Source organism: Lacerta agilis, chromosome 2, assembly GCF_009819535.1.
Source record: "Lacerta agilis isolate rLacAgi1 chromosome 2, rLacAgi1.pri, whole genome shotgun sequence".
Lineage (NCBI taxonomy): Eukaryota > Metazoa > Chordata > Lepidosauria > Squamata > Lacertidae > Lacerta > Lacerta agilis.
The window spans coordinates 29,537,155-29,564,959 of record NC_046313.1 but is presented as its reverse complement, the minus strand read 5'-3'; the positions used below and the strand labels follow the sequence as shown (position 1 = coordinate 29,564,959).

General features: G+C 41.9%; 1 protein-coding gene and 1 long non-coding RNA gene across 18 annotated transcripts in view; one reads left to right on the top strand and one right to left on the bottom strand.

Moving 5' to 3' along the window:
* CACNA1G (calcium voltage-gated channel subunit alpha1 G) overlaps positions 1-2,988 on the top strand; it is a 323,466-nt gene extending 320,478 nt beyond the window's left edge. For 12 of the 16 annotated variants that reach the window (XM_033139196.1, XM_033139201.1, XM_033139199.1 and 9 more), the window contains one exon: positions 1,530-2,643. In XM_033139196.1, the coding sequence (XP_032995087.1) occupies positions 1,530-2,393 (864 nt within the window). In that variant the 3' untranslated portion in view covers positions 2,394-2,643. Of the gene's footprint in view, positions 1-1,529 lie in introns of all 16 variants that reach the window. The other 4 variants (XM_033139211.1, XM_033139202.1, XM_033139207.1 and 1 more) reach the window with 1 other exon arrangement.
* On the bottom strand, positions 1,791-27,449 carry LOC117040987. Of its 2 annotated transcripts, XR_004425918.1 has the most exons (3): positions 27,221-27,449; positions 5,075-5,142; positions 1,791-1,896 (listed from the first exon to the last, which is right to left on the bottom strand). It is a non-coding gene; the product is annotated as an uncharacterized LOC117040987 (long non-coding RNA). The 2 variants fall into 2 exon arrangements; XR_004425917.1 differs by lacking the exons at positions 1,791-1,896; positions 27,221-27,449 and adding an exon at positions 2,986-3,249 and having other exon boundaries at positions 5,075-5,322.
* Between the last annotated feature and the right edge of the window lie 356 nt (positions 27,450-27,805).

The following is a 27,805-nucleotide window of genomic DNA, read 5'->3' as shown; positions in this document are numbered from 1 at the left end:
ACTGTACATACAATCATTTTCCTCATCCTTTCCATGGTTGCTATAGATCTTGCCTACATCTTTACATAAGATCAGAACCTGTAAAATTAAAATTTTCTTCCATGACAGCTGTTGAGAATATTGAGGTTCAAGTAGGAATGTGGTGTTGGGCCTATACATCTGTGTACTGCTTTGCAGTTAATAGTAAAGCAAGATGCCCAATTAATGAATTAATACATCCAGGGTGGGGGAAGGACTTAATATTCCTATGTGTGATGGCATCACTGGGCATACATTGGTAGCTCAGTTGCAAATTTCACAGTAAAGTCCACCACTCATAATGCTGAAAATTCACTACCAGGATCACTAACAAGCTGCTCCTACTGGGGTGGGCGGTATATCAATATATTGTCTGAAACCGATTTGAAATATGGTAACATAAAGCACATGCACACACACAGCAAACCCAGTTGAAATAAAATAGTAACACTGCAACAAGTATGCTTAGCTAGGTAGAATGTTTAGTTTAGTGTCTGTCAGCTCAGACAAAGACCAAAAAAGACCATCTTTGTCTGTCTGAGCCAAACACTGACCTTTATCTTATTGTAAGTAGTGTGGTGGAATAAACCACACACACCAGTTTTTTTTTTAATTTAGGTTTTGTAAATTCCCCTCCTGGTCTCAGATGTCACAATATGAACCTATAGAACAGTTTGCCATACAAGGCCTTTGCTAGGTCTGGTTACATTGCATTGTATATTGAGTACTGGACTGTATATCTTATTGGAAGTCAATGATGCATAAGTTCCTGGGTGCCTAACAGGACTCTCAAGGATAAAATTTCAGGATCTATTTAGTTTTCCCAGTGTTTCTCCAGAACAAATTGGCTCTGATCCAAAGGGCCCATGGAGGCTGATCTAAAGCCAGTTCTTTCACAGTTGTAAAGGATGAAACAAAAGAGGGAAGTGAATGTAGTCTGAGTATAATTTCAACCCACGAACAAGCTCATAAAATCAATGACTCCCAAAGTGTCATTGGGAAAAAGTGGTTTTTCATACCTGCTCATTACACCATCTGAGTTAGGAAAGAAACACTGAAATCATCCATTGCCTTTAATTTGTAATGATGGCTCATATTTGGTTACTGCTCAATTATAGACAGCTATATTTGTTCCCAGCATGTTGCACTGCTATCCTTCCCAGACTGACAGTTTCACAACGGAACAATTTGCACCTGTAGGTAATAGGGATGTAGTAGTGCATAACATCGTAAGTTGGAGAGGTAGCTGTATACTCTGGACTTCATGTGCCTAAATGATAATGTGACCAGTGGTGGTGGTGTGAGAGAAATTGGGAGATAATCACTGATGCTGCCAGAGTGCATTTAACCAGGTGACCGCAATTTATTTAGGTGCTAGAGGTTCTATTGCATTCAAAACTGGAGTTTTCAATTGTCTCCTTTGGAGTATCTCTTACTACTTAATACATTGCTTATACTGACCTTTTCCCTCTATGTTTGTTCCCCTCCAATTCCTTGGCACTTCCGTACAGATGGCAATAAGGAATGATTCCTCAGATACTCATAGCTCAGAAAGCCGAGAGAACATCCACGCCGAGGTGAGTGAGCTCTGTGATCCAAATTTGTCAGCTCCATCCACTGAGGATCTGTCTGTCACTCTGACGCCCTCAGAAGCAAGAGAGTCAGCCAGCTGGGGGCGATCGAGCGTTCATACTCAGCAACATTCCCGCAATCAGTATAACATTTCCATGCATGTGCCGGATTTGTGTGCCTGTACAGACTCCCTTCAAGAACTGCCTGGAGACCCGACGGACCAAGAAGTATCAGAAATAAATAGCTCTTTTACTTCAGGAACTTGTTCAGCCATGAGTGCCTCTTCAGTGGTTCAACCCGAGACCCCTAAGAGAAACGTAGGCAACAGTGGCAATGTCACTTTGAAGGACCTGAAGAAGTGCTACAGTGTAGATACACAGGGTCTTCTTAAAAAACCATCATCCTGGTTAGATGATCAAAGGAGACACTCTATAGAGATTTGCTCCATGGAAAACAGCCCTCAGCATCATTCCACATCTAGTTCTTCTGGCTTCATAAGTCAGGTCTTAAGTGAAATGGAAGGCTTGCAAGGGATGCGGCAGAAGAAAAAACTGAGTCCCCCGTGTATATCAATAGACCCGCCTGATGAACAGAGTTTGTTACTGAGGGGGCCACGCAGCGCCACACTGCCTGCCAGTGCAGACGTTTGCTTGCGAAGACGCGCCCCGTCCTGGGATTCCAAGGATTCAGTGGATGCAGGGGACTCGGCCCTTCCAGACAGTATGTCACTAACTCCAACCCCAAAGAAAGACTTGTTGACTCTTCCTAGTTTTTCTTTTGATCAAACAGATGCGGACCCTTGAGTTAGTTTGTTTTCCGTTGTTGGTGCCAAATGTTTCTTTTCTCCCTCGTGTAATAAATTAAACCTTTCCATTCTAAAATGGCACTGATTTTTTTAAAAAAAAAATCCAAAGAAAGTTTAAAGAGCTAGCTGGTTTTAAGAGTGGTTAAGCTATATCACGCTTACTTAAGCATAAGTTCTGCTTGGGTAAAAGCAATACATTGTTCAGAGTCTATATGTATATTCTATTTTATTAAATTAATTGAACCTAGTATTGCAGGATGTAGTACATTTTGTGGCTTAAAGACATTGTTTATTTTCTTCTGTTTTATGTATCTCAGAATATTCCTGAGATTGCGTTGTTGTTTTTTTAAATGAATATTTTAACCTTTGAAAATACATATTTAATCCTCCCCTATTTTCTTTTTGTTTTGCAAAGCACAAGATGTAGCCATTAGTGCATTACTGAGAAAATGTGTCCCATGGTCAACTAGAAATGAGAATATTTGCAATTATAATGTACTTCACTCACTGACCCCTCAACTATTTTCTGTAGAAAATAGCCATTTGGATATTTTTTTTACAACTGTATTGGCATTAAAAAAAGAATAAAATAATATCCAAAATGATTTTTATTACACTGTAGAGGAAAAGCAAGTGCACAAGCTGAAGAGCATATGGGATAAGCAGATAGACTTGAAAGAAGGTTTCTTATAGAGAGAATTCAGCAATCTCTTAGCAATACACAAGACTTTCTCATGTGCCAGATATTTGCTGTTGCTTACTTCAGTGATCCCTAAAATCATACTGAGCGTGAACACCTAAGGTGAGGGCCTCTGTCCTCTTCCATTGCCCTTCCTAAATATGCAGAGTATGACCTGAAGGCAGAGAAAAGGTTGTGATGCTGCAGGGCTGTCATGAACTGGTACTCATAGAGGACAATCATGTGCGCTTTACAGGGCCGGCCCACCCATGAGGCAAGGGGGAGGCAACCACCTTGGGCGGCATGATCAACAGGGCCAGCAGATCCTGCTGTAGATCTTTATTTCTGCCCTTTGTTCCTGATGTCAATCTTCACTCCCCACGCCGCCTTCCCTGGTAAGGAGGTGGGAAGACCACTTTGTGGTTCACCTCAGGTGCCAAAATGTATTGGGCTGGCCCTGGTGCTTTACTAAGTCTCATCATTCTCCCTTTCTTCTGGTGGGACAACAAAACCTAGCAGTGGCAGCAACTGCTTACAAAAGCAATCCAACCTTGTATAGTCCATCCATTTCACCTGCCTTAAAGTGCCATCAGCTACCCACTGCCAAATGGCAGTGTTTCCTTTTAGTTTATGTGGGATCAGACATTTCACACAATGACTGCAACTGATTTCACCCCCGACTGCCATAAACAGCAAATTAAGGGTCTGGAAAATCATTTCCATTAGTACTTGTTCAGTACTGTACATCTGTGGTGCATAATTTGAACAAACAACTTCCCTGAGAATCCTTCTTTCTCTAGTGGTAGCCATACAGTGGCTAAATGCACAATTAAATTCTTTCAGATTTATACTGCAATCCTAAACACATTTACTCAGAAGTAAGTTCCCTTTGTTTCAGTGGAATGTGCTTCCAAGAAAGGGCTTTAAGCTAACAACTGACAGTGATTTGCCTGGTTGAAAATTAAGGTTGGCCTAAACTGAGCAGGTAAAGCTTTTCTTGCCATATAGCTCCACACTAGAAAGCTGCTAAATATCTATGATATGTGTCAGGCTGCTTTTAAAGGCACAAGGATAGGGGCAAGTAAAAAGGTTCCAGTGCAAAAAAAACGTAATATTTCAATTTTTTTTCAGTGACTGAGAGAACCATTTCTATATAAAAGAACCTATTTAAGGTTTGCAGATGTATCCCATAAAGTACAGTTGTACCTTGGATCCCAAACACCCTGGAACTCAGATGTTTTGGCTCCAGAATGGCACAAACCCAGAAGTGATTGTTCCAGTTTGCGAACCTTCTTTTGGAAGCCGAACATCCGACGTAACTTACACAGGTTCTGATTGGCTGCAGGAGCTTCCTGCAACCCATCAAAAGCTGTGATTTGGTTTTCAAACGTTTTGAAAATCGAACAGACTTCTGGTACAGATTCTGTTCAACTTCCAAGGTACGACTATAAATTCAAAGAATGCAAATAATTCCTGCAGTAACAGGAATATCATCTTTTAAATTGTATTAGCCTCTCATCAGTCTTAACAGGATCAACCCTAGACTAATTTTCTCAGCATAATGATCAGGTATCTGGTCTATGTAAACCTGGAATTATCAAATTTTAATGCATCTTTTCTGTTCATTGTCAGCTGCTTAGGGGTTTTATTTAGTATACTGATTTTGATAAATAAAATCACGCAAACTGGTCTAGCAGAACCCAGTCTTCATCCACATGCTGAATGCTGAAGCCAAACAGTTTTCCATTGCACACAGTGGGCTTAATATGATCCCAAACCAAGATTGGGATTGGCTACATTGAGGACATGTTTTACTTTGCAAGTTCAGCTTCTGCAGCATTGCTGCCATGCTCCTCTGCCTTAAGAGAGAGGGGGGACTCTCTTTATAGTGGTAGTGAAATTGATTATTCCAAAAATAAACCAGAAAAACTGCCCTTATAACCAAGAACTCCAGAAATTAATGTGTAGTTATTTTACATATATAAAAATGTCTCTCCTACCTTTCTGTTCCCTGTGCACCTGTTCCCTGTTCATCAGTCAATATGTTAGCAGGTGGCGGTCATGGGGCCTGTAAAAAGCATAATACATTCTCTGCAGGATTTATATACACAGAGATGGATTCTCCTGTCATGTTGTCTCTTGTTAACCTGTTTTTAACCACTGCTGCTTCTGTGCATTCTGTGCTTGCAACAACTCCCTTAAGTAGGTTAGGCTGAAAGAGAGTGATTTGTCCAAGGCTACCTGTGAGTTTCACTACTGGGCGGGAAGTGAACCTGGATGGTACCAAACTGTTTAATCCTGAAGCCGCCACACACACTGGCTCATCCTCCAAACAGCTTTGGCTGGTTAAAACAGTGCAAAAGGGTTAAAGAATTTTTTTTTTTTTACCGCAGCTCACAATTCTGCATAATAATAATAATAATACCACTAAAAGCAGTTCTTTGCACTGGTCTAACTAGACAAAATTATCACAAGAGTAGGGAGGGCTGGTTCTTCCCTATGCCTTTGGCACGCAATTCAGTTACATATATTAGTGAAGAGAGCATCACCCTCTAGACAAAGAATGAGTTAATACAGTGGTACCTCGGGTTACAGACTCCGCTAACCCAGAAGTAGTACCTCAGGTTAAGAACTTTGCCCCAGGATGAGAACAGAAATCGCATGGCAGCAGTGGAAGGCCCCATTAGCTAAAGTGGTACCTCAGGTTAAGAACAGACCTCCGGAACAAATTAAGTTTGTAACCAGAGGTACCACTGTAAATGCATCATTTCCAAGGATCCCAAGGGTTGCACTGGCACAATTAGTGGTGCTTCTGCAGTGTCCAAGCATGTACACACACACACAAACACAAACACACACTGTTGCACTGGTAATTGCCTTTTTTTCTACAGACCAGGCTCCCCACCTTTAGAAAGCCTCTCCTTCGTGGTGAGATGGCTTTGCTTTTAACAACATTGCTCCTGTTTTTGCTGGAAGAGATCCATTGATTTCAGTTTAACCTGCCTCTGTGTAAATGTAAACATATTTAGGACTGCAGTGTTGGTATATGTTGTTAATCCAATTAAGGCTAAAAGACATTCTAGGTCATGCATTCCTATAGTCCTCATTTGATCAAACATTCAATCTAAACCTGGAATTGTATTTAAAGATTGATTAAAGGGAAAGACAATATTTTGAAACTCAGATTCTGAATACTTGAAATTCCAAAATAATATTTAAAACAAAACAGAATAAAACTGGAACTAGCATGATTACTAGATTAGACAAGCTCATACTGGACCCTTACCTAAAAGCACATTTCATGTGGACCTTGTCACCGAGTGATGGTATAAATCACTGTAAGGTTGTATAATTTTGCAGCATATCTGAATTAACACCCATGTATCCTACGTAGCTCTGTGCCAATGGAATCTTGGTTCAGTATCATCTCTGCTTGTGCAATATCCTGAACACCCCAATGCTTTTGTTTCTCCAAGCCATTGAGTTTGAAATAGAATGTGAAATTTTGAATTCAACAAATTCATCAACTAAAAGTTATTATTTTTGGACCTGCTGACCATATTACCACAATAGTGCAATTCTTAGAAACCAGTCTATCATTGTAATTTTCTCTGGTTAACGGGGGGAGGGGGGGTAAAAAGATAGCACAGTAAGATGGAAATATGTTGAATCCTTTGCTTTGGTTTTGAGGTTTTTTCTCATTCACCAAAGCCCTATGCAGATATTCAAAGCTATGCAAGGACAATGTATCAGGGACCATGCTCCTTTTTTTGTTCCCACTCCCACACACATGCCACCCTGCCATTTGCATATTCATCTATCTAACTTGTGTGCATAGGGGGCTAGACACATAGAGCCCAACACATGTCATTTCCAACCTCACAATCTATGTACTCAATATTAGAATATACAGATGGCAGGCCTTCTGTGACTTTCATTGGCCTCTGCATGCATAGGCTACAATGTAAATGTGGCAAAGTAATGCACAGACATCAGAAGTGAGTCGTGCAAAGGAACATGGTCTTGATCTTCTCACCATGCTTAGCTTCAAACATCTGCATACAGCAGAGGTGTGGGATCTATGGCTCTCCAGATGCTGTTCAACAATTTTTCCCATCAGCCCCATTCAGCATGTCCATTAGTCAGGAAAGATGGGAGTTGGAGTGCAACAGCACAAAGGGCTGCAGGTTCCCCACCTCTGGCAAAAGGATTCTGATAATGGAATAGTGAGTTGTCAATAAAATGATGGTACACGATTTCAGCAATTGTTAAAATGTACAGTATTGATCTGGCTGCAATCAAATCTACAAAGACTACACACAAAGAGCAGAATGTGCAATATTTCAGAGGGGAATGTGGTGCAAAATGTAATGTACACTGAAATCTCAAGAACTGTAACAAGTATCCTAAAAAAAAAATATGTTTAAAGATGTTCTTTTTTCAGCGCTTGGGGATTTTCCCACTCAGAAACTCCATGTGCATATCAATAAAGCAAAGATTTGCTTCATAAAATCATATTCAGTAAAATGATCAATACAAAACTTACTGTAACCTAATGCATTCAGGAAAATAATGCATGTAAACTAATTGTGATACAAATATTTTCTAGTTGCCCTTTTGAAAATCCAATTACAGTACTAAGGCATGTGCAATAATCTTCGAAGAATTTTAAATACCTTTGGGATGGGCTTTTTTGAAATATATATATATATATAATTTGACTTTTTTTAAGAAAACAAAAAGGTTCTAAAGAGAAATACACAAATTCTGTAGAATGGTTATGCTGATTTTTTAATATATATTTTTGTAGAAATCTCTAGAGCAATTGTCAAGCATCTTGGAAATAGAAGGGGCTTAAGATCTGGCATTTTAGTCTGAGGTTTTTGAGACCAGAGCTGATACGTTTTGAGATACATGTTTTTCACCTGTTTTTCCAATATCAAGGATAAGGATTTGAGAACTTAATTTTAGCTCTCAGTTCTAAACACATTTCAAAAGAGGCCAATCACTTGACAATTTCATAGTAGATGCACTACACAAGCAACATGCTCTTGCCCAACTATCATTCATTTCAGCAACTATTATTGAAATGACTACACCTCAGGCATTAAGGTTTTTTCCCCTGCTGAATTCATTTGGATGTGGATTGCATGCACCCACAAAATAAATTCAACTACATTCATGGCTCTTTTCTCCACTGATTTGTTAATGGCTAATGAGGGTTATAAAACTTCAACCATTTTTTTCAGTGTGATTAGTAAACCAAGGCTGCAATCCTATACACACTTACCCTAAGTGTAAGCATGTACAGAATTACACAGGAAGGCTATGATCTAAAGCACACTTTCTACTGAGTAAGTCCCACTGAATTCAATGAGCTTTCTGAATATATATCACTGGGATTGTGGTGCATAATTTTGGTCACAGTTTAAGCATATGTGTGTGTGCGTGCACACAAGACGCTTTAACAGTAAGGTAAACAGCAAATGAAAGCTTGCATAGGGACCCACACAACCTGGCTCAAGCTTCTTGGGGATCTGCAGATGTTAAAAAAAAAACCCAAATCAAGTGTATTTGAAAAACTTGGTTGCAGAATTCCATTTGAACAAAACGAGTAGGTTAGCTTAGAGAGCAACTAACTAAGATTTCATGTCACAAATTAATTTTATTTGCAAGAAAAATGCTATACTAATGAGGTTTTTGTAACATGCTAATTTATGAACATTTAATCCGTTCATCTGTTTTAAAGTCCATTATTGATCAGATAAAAATTCTGACTCTATTGACAGCCTTACTGACAAGGAATGGGTGCTTCAAAAGATTGCAGATTGCAATCATTAGAGAGTGGGGACTGTTATGTGAATTTGCCATTTATATATGTATGTGATTCCTATTGACTTCACTGGGACTCTGGTGCATCTGAGTGTGTTTAGAACGGGATCTTTCCTATTCTTTGATGCTGAAATTCTAAGTTGTTGGGTTGTTGTTATTTTAAAACATACTAATTTAAAGCATATTGCCCCTAGTAAACCCAAACGAGAAATGCTACCCAGTTTGTTTTAAAGCACACCAGCACTTTAATATTGTGGATTTACTGTATACTGGTAGGAAGAGAGTATTCTGCTTTTGCCAGTGTATATTATGAGGGTAAACACTTGCTACCATGTCTGAGGGAGGAAAAAGAAAAATGTAAATTCCATACTTGCAAACATTGCACATGGTATTTCTATAACTTTTAGGTAGATTACAGGTTATTTAAACTGTAGATAATTTGGAAGAAGATACAATGTTTTTGGCTTCTGTAAATTGCACTCAACAGAAAATCTGGTTTTGGACATGAGAGGGTGGTTTATAATTGTAAAGTATGCCTCAGTTTCCCTTTCAATGCCTCACTGACTATAATAACCCACATAGAATCTTTCACAAAAATTACTAGAGTAGCCGCAGTACCAAATGTCCATTAACAACCTAGTAACTATTTTAGAACTTTGTATTTAATAGATAATATATTGTTAAACTGTATCAGGTATAAAGACCTAAAATTGGGTGTTTGGTGAGGGCAACAAATGATGGTACTATTGGGGAATACTGGGTTAAAATGTTTTTTTATGAGTGTAAATCTTTACAAATGACAAAAACAAATGTGTACTATTAAAAGCTTTTGAAAAGAAAAGACATGAACCCTGATTCTTTTATTCTTAGTTATTTGATCTGTATATGCAAACAGCACATATCCATTATCAACACTAGGCATGATCAGTGTCAGTCTACAAATAATCCACATCAATGTGTAGAAACACGGGCAATCGGCTTCAATTATCCAAACATTTCTTTACTGTCAACAGCAAGGGGTTCCTATGATGCACTGGAACTCCCACAGAATCTCTGTCTGGTGTTTTGTTAATGTACTGTGGCAAATAATAATTAGAACTATTTTGGTCGGGAATGTTGCTAATAGAGTACAGAGCTGTGATGAAACCTGTACCACTACGTTTCAATTGATTTTTCTGCCTTTCTGCATGCCAACTTAAAAGAACACTTACCTGCAGGAGCGGATGTTAAATTTTTTTTTTTTGCAATGTAGGTCTGAATCATTGCTGTACATTGGTGGACAGCAACACGAGAACGGGCCTTTTCTGCAGTGGCTCCCTGTTTGTGGAAGGCTCTCCCAGGGGAGGCTCACCTAGTGCCTTTGGCTGATGAAACATGCTATGGCCTTTAAAAAAAGAGAAGTATTATTATTATTATCGTCATTTTTCATAAAGAATGGTTACTGACGACATAAACACATACAAAATGCAGACTGAATAACGAGTGTAACAATCAACAATAAAAATAGAGAAATAACGTGAAATGAAAAACCAGAGGGGAGGGGAAACCTGGGGGACAACTGAGAGTGCAATGCCGCATACAATTATCACATAAAAGAAGAAAAAAGTGAGTCAAATTGGTTCTCAACAGAACCTCTCTCTACATATTTATCTGTGGAGCAGGGGTTTTTAGTGGGCTGTGTTAACATAGGAGAAAAACTTGAATAAAAGTGGTCTGTTTTTGATGAACCATTAAGGGCTCTCCGTTTGTGTGTCAGGTGTTCTGACAGTGCAATATCCTGTACAGGTTGAAAAATGACACAGTACAGCTAGAGAGCAAGAATCCCCCCTGGTCATCAGGTGAAGGACCCTCCTTGAGGCAGCCTCCCCATGTTTCCAGGAAGTAACTGTCAACTGAACCCCCTAAGCACCAGTGGCCCTTGCCTCCACGGCAGTTAAGTAAGCAGGCCAGATCCCTTTCCTCCCTGCAGAGAAGGAACTTATCACAGTAAGTACCAATGTTTGCCCCACCTGTCCCCACAATCTGCCAAACAACAGCAGTGGCACCCAAGAAAGCACTGCCTAATTGCTTTAAAACAGCATTGGATGGGAAGAGAGAGATAATCCTGTATCTACTCAAAAATAAGGCCCATTGGTTTACAGAACAATCCTAACCATGTCTGCTAAAAAGCAAGTCCTGTTGAATTCAGCAGGGTTCACTTCCAGGTAAATGGTATTAGGATTACTATTTTACTCCCAGGAAAGTGAGTATAGGGTGCTGGGAAGGGTCAGATTCAAAAAGGGCTATGAATTAGACAAACCACCCTGTTCAGCAGAACAGAAAAAATTAAATTTGTACAGTGGTACCTCTGGTTACATACTTAATTCATTCCGGGGGTCCGTTCTTAACCTGAAACTGTTCTTAACCTGAAGCACCACTTTAGCTAATGGGACCTCCCGCTGCCGCTGCGCCATCAGAGCACGATTTCTGTTCTTATCCTGAAGCAAAGTTCTTAACCTGAAACGTTATGTCTGGGTTAGCGGAGTTCTTTACCTGAAGTGTATGTAACCTGAAGCGTATGTAACCCAAGGTACCACTGTATAGGTAAAGGTAAAGGGACCCCTGACCATTAGGTCCAGTCGTGTCCGACTCTGGGGTTGCAGCGTTCATCTCGCATTACTGGCCGAGGGAACCGGCGTACAGCTTCCGGGTCATGTGGCCAGCATGACAAAGCCGCTTCTGGCGAACCAGAGCAGCGCATGGAAACGCCGTTTGCCTTCCCGCCGGAGCGGTACCTATTTATCTACTTGCACTTTGATGTGCTTTCGAACTGCTAGGTAGGCAGGAGCTGGGACCCAGCAACGGGAGCTCAACCCATCGCAGGGATTCGAACCGCCAACCTTCTGATCAGCAAGCCCTAGGCTCTGTGGTTTAACCCACACCGCCACCTGGGTCCACTGTATAGGTCTTCATATTTAGAAAAATTACCATCAGCACATTTTAATGGCATCAGAAGCTGCATGTACACTTTTACATTTCTCTTCAAAAATTATTTGACAAATAAAACTTATCCTTTGCAAATAAAATGATTATTTTTTAAGCTGCACGCACACATTATCACGCAGTACTTCAATGAAATTGATAAACGTTACGTACAATTTGACTTCCATCTATATCAGAAGCTTTGAGAAGCAGCCTGATCTGTTTTAAAGCTGCTGTTTCAAATGTCACACACACACACACACACATGCATGAACTCAAATCCAGCAAATACGCTGCATCATCAGAGGTCATTGGTGGGGGTCGGCTTCTCCCCACATCATAGATTTTGAGAGCTACAGCCTTTTCTCCCTGGAAAAGGTAGATCTCTCCACTGATTTCCATAGGAGAAAGTATAGGTTTGTGTGCAAAACAAACAGCTTTTAACCTCTCCACCACAGTGCAATCCAGCTCAGAAACGTGAGAACCTTCCCCCAATCACCCTGATTTGCCTTGTAATTCACAGGCCACACAGTGCTGCTACACACTCGGTGAGTTTTCCCTCTCAGTTATGCCTTGAGGACCTCTTCACACCCTAACCAAGTAAATGTGAGCCCAGTTCCAGGGGGCTATGCCACAATCCCACAAGTGTGGTAAATATAATACAGTAGAACCATATGGGACCTTCCCACCTGAACGCTACCATGCATTTCAGTAGCCAGTAGTAGGCTCAAATGTCACAAATGTATGGGGGGGGGGGGGCAGATCTTCCCTTCCCAGCAAGAATGTAGGTTACATTGCTGCCATCTAGAGGGTATAATATTATTTTACTAAATTATATAAAGACAAGGCAATATAAGGCAGAAACATACCAGTACAGAAGGAATTGTGTGGACAGGCGGAGTCCCCCAAACCCCAGGCAACCCCTGAGCAGAATAATGACACAAGACAATGTGCTATGGGATTAAAATTGGCCACAACTTTATTAAGATTCAGATTTAGGGAGACCTTGGCTCAGGCATTGGGCGTTTATCCTTCCCAGCCCCCAGTCGGGGGTCTGGGAAACTTCAGGGTCATCCAGAATGTGTGGGGATTGGGCTGGCTCTGGAGAACATATGTTCAAGCAGAGAGCCCGCCCCTCCCCCCGTTAGCTGTCGCTGGAGGGGGAGGGCGATGACAACCTCTTGGCGTATGGTCAATGCCTCCCCCCTAGACCCCTTTAACGGGGAACCCTGGTATCGCTGCCGCACTAGGGGCATGGGGTCACCGCCCCATGCCCCCCCCCCCCATTTAGGAAAGTGACTAAAGTATTCCGCCCAAGACCTGAAATCACCAAAGTTGTGACGTTTTGCTACAGGAAAGACGAAACCTGCCAATGCAGGGTATTCCTTTCCGGCCCTTCAACAGCGGCCGTGACTTGGCAGCACCTGCATACCTGTGGAGAAGAGGTTAACCTGCAAAATTAAGAGTTAATGGAGGGAGTGGAGGGTGGGAGAAGCTCTGGAGCCCGACTGCCATTTCCCAGGTAAGCTACACCTTCTATTGTGTGGGCTGGGTGGTCCCTCCCCTTACCTGGCCAATCCCCCTGGCAACGCTTCCCCCAGGCAGGATTGGATGCTGGCTGAGGTAGGTGGAGACCACAGGTATCCAACCTGGGGAAGGTGACACCAGCCCGAACTGGCAGGGGCCACTCCGGGATCCAAGGGGGCTGCGCGCGACCACCCAAAAGCTGCTCTTTTGCTATTTAATTCCATTAACCACTAATATAAAAAAGCCAGTTCAGCAAGGGCTGAATCCATCTAGCCTCCAACTGCCATTTCCCATAGAACCAAAAGAAAGACATGGGACACCAGGGTCAACTTCTAAGGAATATATTGCTATTTTATTTTATTTTATTTATTTTTGCTTTCATTATTCTCCCACATAAGGCTGTCATTTGGGGTAAAAAAATAAATAAATGCTGCCCTCTGCCAAAATTGCAGTCCAGGTAAAATGTATATGGGGCAGCAGATTCGCCTCCAGTAACTGGGACCCATGAACTGGGACACAGGTGTGCTGTGTCTTTGAACAGAGCAAATGAGAATATACATACAAGGGCCCTGTGATAAACTGGTTGCCCTTCCACACAAACCCATCAGTCAGGATGAGGGGCATTTTTCTGGCGTAAAGTATGAAAACCCAGTGTGTTTCAAGGCTTACATTCTGTTAATAGTTGAGAAACGTTTGTGATATCTGGAGCTATTCACATGGCACAGCTCCTAAGCTGGCCTTCGTCTGCTGTTGTACAGCACTTTTCCTGTTGCAGTTCCACCCTTTCATCAATTTGTATTTTCAAACAGTGCATTACCCTCCGACATTTCTCCGATGAAAATAGGAACGTCCCATTCCATAACTATTTATACCCACACATCTTACTGGGTTTCCCCAGCCACTCTAGGCAGGTTCCAACATACACAAGAACATAATAAAACATTAAATATATATATATATTTTAAAAACCCTTCTCTATACAGGATTGCCTTCAGACAGCTCAGGGGTCATACCCTCCAACATTCCCCCCATGAAAATAGGGACATCCTAAGGAAATGTGGGACATTCTAGGATCAAATCAGAAAGCAGGGCAGCTTCTCTAAATCAGCGAACTCCCTGGAAAATAGGGAAACTTGGAGGGTCTGACAGTGCCTTTCATTTTTATTGAGGTGTCAAGGCAAGTCTGAAAAAAGTCAAAACCTTTTGAAGCATTGTTCCAAGAGAGAGAGAGAGCTTTTTTCCTTTTATTTTAACTGTTCTGACAAGAGGCAGATATAGTTCATCTAGAAAACAAAATGCTAGTGCTGCTCAGATGCACCATTCTGTAAGGACAGATAAAGCTGCCCTGGTGTCACTGGACAGTGTGGGCACTGCCTGTCTAGGCCAACTCTGGCTTTCATGGCTTCAACCCCTAAATCAAAGATAGCATGGTTCCAGCACAGTCATCTTATTATTATTATTATTATTATTATTATTATACACTTAACACAACATTTCAGAGTGGTCAAAGCAAGGAAAAGCAGAAGCGGTAACTGCAGGTAAAGCAGCAATTGTGTGAGACTCTCCAGTGGGGTGAGTCCTCCTCATGTAACAGTAGCTATGAGGGTGGTCCGCCTGCCCCCCTACCCTGAGTACAGCCCTCGGCATTTTCCCATAAGGAAGCAGATTCATAATCTGGCATGGACTTTGGAACTGGCTGCTTAAGCCTCAGAGGGAAGGACATACCGTTAAGTATATCAGTCTATTAAACAATGGGCACAAACACAATAACAAGAGAGTTCTTATCTAATAATAATAATTTATTATTTGTACCCTGCCCATCCATCTGGGTCTCCCCGGCCACTCTGGGCGGCTTCCAACAAATATTAAAATACATTAGAATATCACAGATTAAAAACTTCCCTAAACAGGGCTGCCTTCAGGTATTTTCTAAATGTCAGGTAGTTGTTTATCTCTTTGACCTCTGACGGGAGGGCGTTCCACAGGGCAGGCGCCACTACCAAGAAGGCCCTCTGCCTGGTTCCCTGTAACTTTGCTTCTCGCAGTGAGGGAACCGCCAGAAGGCCCTTGGCTCTGGATCTCAGTGTCCAGGCTGAACAATGGGGGTGGAGACGCTCCTTCGCTTCAGGTATACAGGACCGAGGCCATTTAGGGCTTTAAAGGTCAGCACCAACACTTTGAATTGTGATCGGAAACGTATTGGGAGCCAATGTAGATCTCTCAGGACCAGTGTTATGTGGTCCCGGCGGCCATTCCCAGTCACCAGTCTAGCTGCCGCAATCTGGATTAATTGCAGTTTCCAGGTCACCTTCAAAGGTAGCCCCACGTAGAGTGCATTGCAGTAATCCAGCACCTCTGACAAACACTACCCCTCCCCCCCCACCTCCAAATTTAAATTATCATTTGTTCAGTGGTATGTGTGGAGCCAGGGTGCTCACTAGAAGGACAGATCCTGAAGTTGAGGCTCCAGTACTTTGGCCACCTCATGAGAAGAGAAGACTCCCTAGAAAAGACCCTGATGTTGGGAAAGATGGAGGGCACAAGGAGAAGGGGACGACAGAGGATGAGATGGTTGGAGAGTGTTCTCGAAGCGACTAGCATGAGTTTGGCCAAACTGCGGGAGGCAGTGGAGGATAGGCGTGCCTGGCGTGCTCTGGTCCATGGGGTCACGAAGAGTCGGACACGACTGAACGACTGAACAACAAAATGTGTGGAGCCAACAGGTGCAACACATTCAGGAAACATTGTTCCATAACAATCAACAATCACACTCAAGATTCCCCCAGCCTGGTAGATTGACCCCATAGACCTCTGTCCCCCGCTTCCCTACAGTTCCTGCTTCTTGGTGTCATGCATGTTGTTGTTGTTGTTGTTTTAAAAAATGCCTTTTCTTTTAAGCTCAGTCACCAGCACAAGCTATTAGCAGCTACGGAACCCTCTGCATCTTGCCCCTCTCTCGCCCTTTTCAGAATGGGCTCCTCTCCATCTCTGGCGCCATCTGCTGGCTAATTACAGTTCTTTGTTGGGAAGCTGAAGTGCCCAAGTGCAAAAATATTGGTTGTGTTATTCTAATAATTACAGCCTTGTCGGTGATTGAGACAAGCCCTAACTGTTGCATGCAATTTGAACAGAACCCTTCAGAGCGTACCTCCTTCCTTTCTCCAGAAACACTTCACTGTAATAAGACACGTTTGGCATAATTGGTGCGCACTTGTATTTGAGTGCGTCTTGTGGCGCCTGCATTCACTATTCACTGCACTTGTATTTGCAGCTGTTTTGTCCACTGATTTAATGACTCGTTGCTTTTCTGTTTCCCCAAATTTCTAAAAACCAAATACTTTTCTTGCATGGATAATTGAACAATATTTCTTAATTTCCAGATAACCCAAATGTTTGGGGCTGTAGGATGATGCAAAACTGTGTGATTTCTAGCAGGGGGGCGGAGGGAGATGTGTAGGAGTAAACTGCCCATTTAATCTTAGACACTCTCTGATGTTTATTCACATAGATGTAAAGCTAAAAAAGAAGGAAAGAAAAAAGTCTGCACCGCATTTGTTCAGATACAAGGCTTTTATAGAGAAAAATCTAAAGTGTGCTAAGGTCCTTTTGGCAGGTGCAGCAATAAGGTCTATGGACCAACCAGTTGAGCTGATGTTATATTATTATGGAATTTTGAGAAACAGATGCTGGGGAATTACTGGTTGTGCAGCCATTGCATGTTTACTCGGAGCAAAATCTCCTGTTGCATTCAAAGAGTCTAGCTCCCAAGTGAGTGGGCTTATGCATCCCATCTTTTATTTTATTAAAATCATTTTTATCATTTTTATTCCACCTCTCCTCAAAAAGACTTCAAGGTGGCCAACCTGAAGTACTAAATATCAAATAAAAGTACCAATATCATTTTATTTTATTTTAGATTAAACAAATTAAGAATGTTTTTATGAGTTGAAGGAAAGGGTTGCGAAAAGGACAATTGAGTAATTCTATGCCAGCAGTGCTTGTCTTGCTTCCATCAGTCTTTGTTGTTTTCTTTTCTCTTTTTTGTGAGGTCAAAATAATGTTCCTGAACATTCCAACAGCCCAAGGTGATGCATCAGCATCTACTGTAACAAAAGAAGCATCTTTTACGGCAGCAATGAACAGGCAGGTAGCCGTGTTGGTCTGCCATAGTCAAAACAAAAAAATAAAATAAAAATCCTTCCAGTAGCACCTTAGAGACCAACTAAGTCTCTAAGGTCTCTAAGGTGCTACAGGAAGGATTTTTTGTTTGTTTGTTTTGTTTTGGCAGCAATGAAAGTTCCATTTGGCTTGGGATATGAAGGGTCTGTATATTGTTTGCAGGACTGGGTGGGGGAGAAAAGGTATTGTAGGTATGGTGGGTAAAGGGCAGAAAGTTGAATGAGGACTGAGAAGGCAGTGGTGTAGATTTTCCAGAAAATCTACACATGTCTGAAGAGCTATTTATATACATGTGCTTCACAGGAACAGTCAGCAGGGAAAATTAATTACAGTGGCACCTCGGGTAAAGAACTTAATTCATTCTGGAGGTCCATTCTTAACCTGAAACTGTTCTTAACCTGAGGTACCACTTTAGCTAATGGGGCCTCCCGCTGCCACCGTGCGATTTCTGTTCTCATCCTGAGGTAAAGTTCTTAACCTGAGGTACTATTTCTGGGTTAGTAGCAGAGTCTGTAACCAGAAGCGTCTGTAACCTGAAGCGCCTGTAACCCGAGGTACCACTGTACCAGTCATATCTAATATCAAAGTTGTATTGTATTCATGTCAATTGTCCTGTCTTGGTTGGACTGTATCCATAATTAGCCTTTGGAGTAACCTCTCAGATTCAATACCCTCTACTCTAACTAAACTAAAGACATGCCATTGTAATCATCATATATTCTTCTGTTTTATCCCTGCTTCCATTTCCTTCCCCTTCCTTCAATTCCCTTGTGTCAATTTTTAGACTGTATGCCTCTTGGGGCAGAAACCTGTCCAACCATTCTTTGTAAAGCACCCTGGACATAGGTGGTATTGTAAACAAAACAGAAAGGAAACAAGCACACTAATGTTAATGTGGGTGTGGGCTTTGTATTTTTTATTAAAATATATTTCTAGAAATGGAAACTTTTCAGTAGAAAAATATAGCAGTAGAAAATTTCCCCACCTGAATGAGGTTGTGGGGGCAGAGTTGGCCAACCTTTCTTCTGCCAAAGGCCCCCTTCTTTTAGGAAAAATCTGACAGGGGCTGCATGCTAGATCTAGATCTAGATATGAAAAGTCTACCCATTTGTTCTCAGACAGCTGGAGAGGGGACTGCTTCGCCCTCAAAGCCATACAACCCAGAAAACAATTTTAGACCAATCCATTTATTTTTGTTGAATAAATAACAGTCCCTTCAGATTGTCCTGAAACTACATGGGGGGGCAATTTTTAAAGTCCAGAAAATATAAAGAGGAAACATCTGATGGGATTGAATATTCAGGCAACTTTTGGAGGCACGGGGGGCTACATAAAATGAGTTTAGTGGGTCACAGGCTGCCCACCCACCCATGGGGAAGGGGTACTAATGGTTTAGAAGTTTGAAAGGTCACTGGTTGAAGGAAGAAAAGCACATCTAGCTAAGGAATAGGGACTTTAGTGAATGGTAGGTAGCCTGCCTAGCCACAAGTCAACAGAGCACATTGAGGAAACAGTGGTAGCTATTAAATAAATCAAAAACTATGGAAAACATTAGTGGCCATCATTTGATCCCTTGCACATAATCCAGAAACTGCAGTTAGTGCAGAATACTGCAGCATGGTTGCTAATGGGAGTGAGACCCTGTCAGCATACAATACCTCTGCTCAGAGACCTGCATTGGCTACCAATTTTTTACTGAACCAAGTTCAAGGTGTTGCTATTAGTGTACAAAGCTTGGACCAATTTACTTGTGGGATTGCCCTATAAGAAGACTCCACCACTTCAATCTGCAGAACTGGTGCAACATAATAATCATTCTGCACTTAAAGGAAATCAATCTTCTACCATCTACACTTTCAAACTCCTTGCCTACTGACACCAGGCAGGCATCTCCTCAGTACTATTTTCATAGAACTGCCATTCGTCCAGATTTCCCTTTACATTACTGTGATTTCAAAAACGTCGGGGGAAATACCCAAAAGGTGGCGCTTTGTCCTGGATCTTAGTTAAGTCAATGGAAAAATCATTTTTGGCTGAACAATTTTAGAGACTTCTTTAAAAAAGCTCAACTTTCGGGGTATACTGGTTTTTATTAGGCAACAACTTCTGGGTCATGTGGCCAGCATGACTAAGCCACTTCTGGCGAACCAGAGCAGCGCACGGAAACGCCGTTTACCTTCCCGCTGGAGCGGTACCTATTTATCTACTTGCACTTTGACGTGCTTTTGAACTGCTAGGTTGGCAGGAGCAGGGACCGAGCAACGGGAGCTCACACCGTTGCAGGGATTCGAACCGCCGACCTTCTGATCGGCAAGACCTAGGCTCTGTGCCACCTGCGTGCCACCTGCGTGTCGGACACGACTGGACCTAATGGTCAGGAGTCCATTTACCATATATATTTTCAGTGCCTAACCAGAATGCTGACATGTCTTAATCTCTTACCACTGACTTCTGTGGCAGTCAGAATCTGGAAGCCTTTCTCTTACACTTTGACCCATGTGAAAGCTTCCACTAGAGTACTGGCCTACCATATTGTTTTTAGCTATTTTTAAAAAGGAGCAAAAATTCCACTGTCGACATGGGATGCCGTATGTCCAGATTTTCACAGACATTTCCCTGATGTCCTCACGGACACTGCTGCCGACTGCAGTATTCCGGATATGTCCAGGGGAATCAGGACGTATGGAAACCCTACCTACTGCTGCAGATGGCCAGAAGGCAGCTAGAAGCTCAATAGAGTCACACAAGGGACCAAGGGAGTTCATCCCCGCTTTATTTAACCTCCATCCACCTACTTCTTAAAAGCTTTATTTGCCTCTGGTCTCCCAGCTGTGATAGCAAGTATCCTTGGGAATGTAGCCTTGGTCTGCTACACTAGGGGAGGGTCTCTGTGTATATCTCTTTTCTACCCTAATGTTCCAGTTACCGGTATATATTATTTTCGGCACTGACAAAAATGGCGCCTCTTGCATCAAACTGCATATAGAGGTGAGAGGTGATTAGGCAAACACAAAGCGGAGCAATCGGCTGAAGAACATGCTGGTCACTAGAGGGCAACAATATTCAGCCTGTAACTAGCAACAAGGGATGGGCTGTGCTGTGGTTTTGATGGGCTCTTTGAAAATGCCAAACTTCCTATTTCTTAGATTTGCATGAATTTGCAGTGTGGCATAATGCTTCCCTTTGCTGTATTGACTCCTTTTATTTAAAGCCCCTGACCTTCTAGTGCTCTGACATTTGAGATTCGTGGACATTTAAGTTACTTTAGAACTGGATAAAATGTTTTAAAATTCATTCCTTTTGGATGTGTTTAAAGTAAATTAAATATGTAATCCTGCAGCTCCTCTGCTCTTTTATTGTATTACTGCTGAAAGTCAATGTGTGCTATAATTGGCAAGCGTTCAAAGGGCCTGAATGGATTATCTTTTGCTAACTAACTTCGTACACTGCATAATATAACAAAAGTCCCCCTGGAGCTACAGCAGGGAGAATGAAAGAGGTTTTTTAAAAAAAACTGTTTAATTACTTATTGTGTTTTCATTGCTTTGTACTGCCACAATGTAGATAAGATTATTCAAGCTCTTCTAAAAAGTAGTCTGAAAAGAGTTAACACCACATAAATTGGTTATCTGGAATATTGTTAGAGGGAGTATGAGAGGAAGATTAGAATAACGTATTTGGGGGCCTAACTCTTCAAACCTCATATTTCACATGATCCTATTTAGAAATAGATGCCCTAAGCAAAATGTGGGACTCAGAAGACCTGATCCCATGAATGTGTACTTCAAATTGAGTCCCACTATATAAGATACCTAAAGCTCTGTGTGTGTGCCATTGGGCCACCCAAAGGCTGGATTCATAAGTGGTTTTCTTATTAGCCTGCACATCCATGCAGGAAACCTCAGCACCAATTCTGACTGCCCGTGGCCTTCAAGAGAACTATGTCTACCACTGGCCCTCAGCGTGCTTAGGGACAGCTCTACCATTATGTCCTCTGAAGGTTAACAGTGAGGATGCCAGCTGAATGTCTACTAGAAGAGAATTCACATAGCGGTTTGAGTATGCTCAAGTAAGTGCGTTAATTTTCAAATGTCTTCTATTTCTCTTCTTCCAATTTAAAACTATGAAAGGGAAGTTGCCATGCTTTGAAATAGCTGCAAATGTTCCAGTAAAAACATAATTTCCAAGTAAATATTTGTTTCAACGTAAAGGTTAAACCACATTAACGAAGGGCGCATTTATGAATTAATGTGCGTTAACTCACATTTGTTTATAAATGCATCCTTCATTAAGTATCGCTGCGTTATAAATGCATTCTTTAAAAATGTGGCTGTATCGTATGGAGGTAGGGCAAGCCTGTATCAGTGTTGTCTTGCTGATATGTATTTAATGCTGTAAATTAAGACCAGAAGACTAACCAGATGCCTGTGGGAAACCCACAAGCAGGATTCAAGCACAAGAGCACTGTCCTTTCCTGTGGCTTCCAGCAACTGGTATTCAGAACCATTGCTGCCTCCAACTGTGGAGGTAGAGCATTGCCATCACAGCTAGTAGCCATCAATAGTCCTCTCCTCCATGAATTGGTCCAAATCTTTTAAAGCCATCTAGGTTGGTTGCCACCACTGCCTCCTGTAGGAGCAAATTCCATAGATTAACTATGCACTGTGTGAAGAAGTACTTTCTTTTACCTGTCCTGAATATTCCAGCATTCAGCTTCACTGGATGTCCACGAGTTCTAGCATTGTATGAAATTGTAATGTTTGGTTAACGCAACTGATGAAGAACCTCCAGGGAGCTGTTTAAAATACTACCACTATCTTCACTGTTAGCAGACCCTCCAAGTTCCCCTATTTTCCAGGGGCCTCCCTGATTTAGAGAAGCCATCCTAGCTTCTGATTTGATCCCAGAATGTCCCACTTTTCCTTAGGATGTCCCTATTTTCATTGGAGAAATGATGGAGGGTATGGAGTTATCCAACCCCTGAGCCATCTGAAGGCATTCCTATATAGGGAAGTTTTAAAAAATAATAATGTTTTATTATGTTTTTATATATATTGCAAGCTGCCCAGAGTGGCTGGGGAAACCCAGTAAGATGTTTGGGGTATAAATAGTAAAATTGTCATTATGGAATGGGGTGTCCCTATTTTCATTGGAGAATGGCTGGAGGGTATGTGTTAGTGATTGTGCCTTATGTTGCAGGGATACTGCATTCAGTGCAATATTCTTGCAGGTTGCCATTTTGCTATTAAGCGGAGGAAAGAATTAACATTGGCTGTCCCATTGGGGAAAGAAAAGTCATAAACCTTTCCTGCTAGGCCTACGTGAGCTGAGGAAAGGCAGCTTGGATGACTTCCATGGCTGAAATGAAGGAAACCCCTCAAGTCAGCAGAAGGGATACGCTCCATTGACTTACAATTGTTCATTCATCCAATTAATCTCCCTTCACAAAAGCAAGACCTCCTATGGCCAGAGGTATGTTAACACCTGCTGTGAGTTTAATTAACCTCTTAAGACAGTTACAACAAGCAAGCAATTAATCCATCAAGTGACACTGAGACCTTACAAGTATTCAGAGATTTGTTCAGCCAGGCCCCTGCTTTCTCCTTGCTTGCAACTACTGCTAAAGCCACAGAAAGGGGGTGGTACAGAGGCAGTTTTAGGGAATTGCAACTGGTTTGGCCACACTGGGCATCACAACAATACTATAGAATGAAGCGCGGGGGCGGGCATCCCAAAGTTTAGTGTAGCGCAGGGCGCCAATGAAATTTGAGAGCCCAAAGTCCACCACTGGGCAGTGGTTGATAGTTTACGGAACATTCATTTCATGCAATGGAAATACAAAAGATGGCAAACCCCATTGAACTCTATGAGTCTTCTGAGTCTGCATAGGATTGCACCGTGAATGTAGCAATGGTGCTGGATATGTTATAGTCAAGTACCCTTTTCATCAAATAGTTTCTGTAATAGTCCAGGCCCAAACCCTAAGTCCATTCTGCTCATTGTCCTAGAATTCTGGTTTCCGGTCTGAATTCCTGCTGGGGCAGAGCTCTCTGCCATCTCTATATCCTGGGTAATCAGCCTTGGTTTAAGGCTGATTCAGTTCCCATGAGGTGGATAGTTTAAGGCTGATTCAGTTCCCATGGGGTGGATAGTAGCTGCCAGAAGCCAGTTTGAAATTGTGGGGAGTCAGTTGAATGGGAATGCTGCTATACACAGAACAGGCTCTTTGTACCCTGAATGTAGATTAGCAGCGTCAAGTTAAAAGTACAACCACATACAGAGGGCACCTGCAATCAATTTGAGTCAATTAAGTTTGGTTTTATTAAGGAAAAGAGTATTGTCTCTTGCCCTCATGGTTTTTCATGGAGAAGGTATAGGTGGTCACACAAAACTCTTGAGTGGGGTTTTCTCAGAGCAAAAAGCAAACAAGTCTTTTTGGCTTACTTCTGCCCCACTATGTGACGATGCACCCTTTAATACTGCCTCCCTCATAATATGGCCCACTTTTCAGGACCTGCTGTGAATCTCCACTAATTTCTCCAGTCCAAATATATGAAATAAATTTAAGGAGAGAAAAATTACTGGAGAATTTGGACATTGAGAAGTATTTGTGCATTTTTAGTTCTGCACACACACACACTTCTGGAAGATTTTGCTCTATATGTGCCGAGAATTCTAGACTTCTCAGATATGATTTAACCTCAGATGACTTCCTGGAATCAAAGCACATCCCAATCAATGACTTACACATTCTCTCAAAATGTACTAAGAAACAAAGATCTTAACACTGTGATCCTAAGCAGAAATAAGTCCCATTGAGCACAATGGGACCTACTCCCAGGAAAGTGTGTACAGGATTTCTGCTCTAAATAAAGAAGCTTTTTTCCCTCATGATCAAAGCTTTTTAGAAGTCCTGCTGCTTTGTGGCATAGAGTAAAACCACGATTGGGGGGAGGGAGGGGGGAGAGCACCTAAGTTCCTCACAGCTAAATAATGCAGTATGATTAATAGCAGTCTGAGCGGCATCCCAGGGAAAGCAGCGAGAATGAATTATTCAGAAATATTCAAAACCTCCAAAGACAGAGTTACAATAATTCAAAATGACAGGCAGAAGAACAAATATATACAAGTGAAGGAACACCAAGGAAAATATGGAACACTGACAAGGGCTCATCATGGTAGTCAGAAGAAAATTGGTGATCTGTGAGTGTTTTTTATAAACCCACTGGGAACCCCAAACTGAATCCTGCTTGTGATCTTCATCCCTATCCATCCATACTCCATCACTGCAGCAATCACATGGTAAACTGAATTGCATGTGCTCTTACCTCCAGGCAGAAATGAGTAACAGTTAGGTGTTGTCTTTGCAGAGAGAGGGGGTCAGTCATTAAGTGGTTTTCCCCAGGAGGCCAGGGTGCAACCTGACAGCTGCAAAGCACCTGAAACAACCTCATTTCGATGTCTGCTACTTCCTCACAAGCTTCATCTTAAGGCTCTTGCTAGATACAGACACAGATGGCTTGATTCAGTTGCGGCTGGTGCCCATTTGACCTGGTGAGGCTGCTAGGTTACAGGAGATGGCAAATGACACCATATAGGTGTAGCCAGGTTGTTCTGGAGAGCCAGTGTGGCATGGTGGACTAGTAACTGGGAGATAAGGGTTCAAATCCTTGCTTGGGGATAAGTTTTCTTGGGCTACATTCTTGGTTTTTTAAATTTAGATACTCTGCAAAACAGTCAACAAAATGCCTGGCTGCCTAAAGTGGGTTAGAGTTTATTAATCACATAGTGAAATCTATCAGTCTAGACCTGGGTCAAAATAGCTACTGAGGCCATTGTTTAATAATGTGAACTGTATTCTGTCTTGCACCATGAGACAGCTGGGGAATTTTGGAACATTTGAAGTTGGGGGGGGGTTAATTACGGTCCCATTGTAGCCAAACTATTAAGTGGAAACCTGACAGGATAACTTAGTTTTCATTCGTCCTCTAGCTATGATCGTCAGAAGCACAGAAGATAAAATGGAATAACATCAAGCAAGTGCAAAGAGCACAATTAGGAAAACAATGAGCATTAAGCTTTGATATAAATTGGAACAATGAGACAACACTATGCATCTTACGAGAGCCTGAATTCCATCAAGGGGAACAAGTCCGATATCCTGCTACTAATTGACTATTAGGAATTAGCAGAACTGTTGATAAATGCAACATTCTGCAAAAGTCATAAATGAGAACATGCACAGAATATGCAACATTCAGATGAAGCTGTAAGTGATCAAGTGAAGCAACAAAAAAAAAGTCTACTGGTTTGCAGTTGTGGGGACATTATTACAAGGCCTTAGAATTGGAACTGATGTGATTTACACACCACCAGTGGTACCCCACTATTGGGAATCACAGAAAGAGGACCAAATGCAATCCTTCAGTCCTCTCTGTCCAGCTCTTGGGAATCTCCCCGGGTCACACCCCTCACTGCTTCTGCACTGCACCATCCTCAAATGCTCTTGCTAGGCTGTAATTTGCCCTTAGCCCTGGAAGCCAAGGTCCAAGTTTGGGGCATGTTCACTTTGGTGAGAGAACCCCAGCAGAGATTTAACATTGCAAAACATGCAACAAAGAAGAGCATGGATATTTAGGTTGAAAAACCTTTAAAATGTACCCTTTAAAAGTTGTTTCCAAACTTTTACATTTCCCTAGCACAGAGATAGACCACATGTTTGGAAGGTTATAAAATGGATTACTTATACATACCCTTCAAAGGCCAGATTCTTGTTCTTATCCATAATAGCAGTCAGAAAAAATGGACAGGCAGTTGAAGAGTTACAAAAGGTAAAAATTTATAAACTACTGGCAGAGAAAAATCCTAATTTCAACTCCATTCTGGTCAGAAACAAAAGAGGCTGGTTAAAGCCATGTGGATAGAATAATCAGTTCAGAACTCCTTACATAAAGAAGTCGATATGTAGGGTGAGAAAAACAAAATGCTTGGCTACCCATTTTCTCCCAAGGTGAGGGGAAGTGACATAGGTGAAGCCTGGCAGTACAGCTGACTATGGTTTTAACCCTTTAGGCACAACCATGCTGGTTATATGGGACTGGTTGCCCTACAGATAATTCCTCTTATCTGCAAGGATGGAGATGCAGGATGTACGAATCTCTGACTTTTCTATTCCTAGAAAGCATACTAACATACAAAGGTAATAGTCTAATTCTCCACCCATTTTTGTCTCTGTTGCCATCCAGCGCTTGTAGGTGGCCCCTGGAAGATTATTAACAAATGATTGCAGGCTAGTCCAGTCAACTCCATTGCCTGTGGGGAGGGGAGCAAGCAATGTCCTGCTCTTTTTCCTTCCTGTTTACCGCCATTGACACATTTGGGTTATTATGATCATTCTATTTGAGGGAGATTGTTTGTTTGTTTGTTTGTTTTTGTTTGTTTGTTTGTTTCAGTCGTATATACTATCTTTCTGCAAAGGTACACAAGGCAGCTAAGCATTTTAGAATAGTTCGACAAACAAATAGTCCAAAATATGGAGTAACAAGAGTTCTCTCAGGCTGACTGGTGTGCTTGTTCTTCAGGAGCTGATAGGTATATGACCCTAACTATACACACACACACTCATAAAAACTGAAAGCATAGCTCACCATCTATCACAGGAAGAAATTTCTCTTCACCGTCTGCATACTCCTTGTAGCGTAAAAAAAGTTTTCAGTGAATAGTCAATGGAGAAGGTTCCTGTTGAATCTCTTCTGCTATTCCACCACCAGACTGCAGGCTCAGTTTCTTGTTGGTTTAAAGTGAGCCTCACCAATCTGGGAGACAACCAGAGATTTTTCCACAGATTATCCCAGTGATTGAACTGGGACATATAAGTCCAGGAGGTCCCAAAGTTACAGTACCCTGGGCCTAAATTGTTCCTTGTCCTGGGCTTCCTGGCTTCTGCTTTCCCTCAGGTTACACAGCTGTTGTTGTTTTTTAATCAGCCCCAATAAAAGCAGGGCTGGGACTGCTCCAACAGTTCCCTCAGGCCGTTGATGGTTTTGCCTGAAGCTGGCAGTTATGTGCTCCCTGCCTAGGCCTTCTCCTTCTCCCAGGGCACACAGGCCTTGTACAAAACAAACACACCTCCGTTTCAATCAATATTGTTTTAGAAGATATCCTCTGAGGAAGACAGCAACAGCAAGAGATGGATTCTTCCCATACTATCTGCTGAAATCATCCTTGTTTAG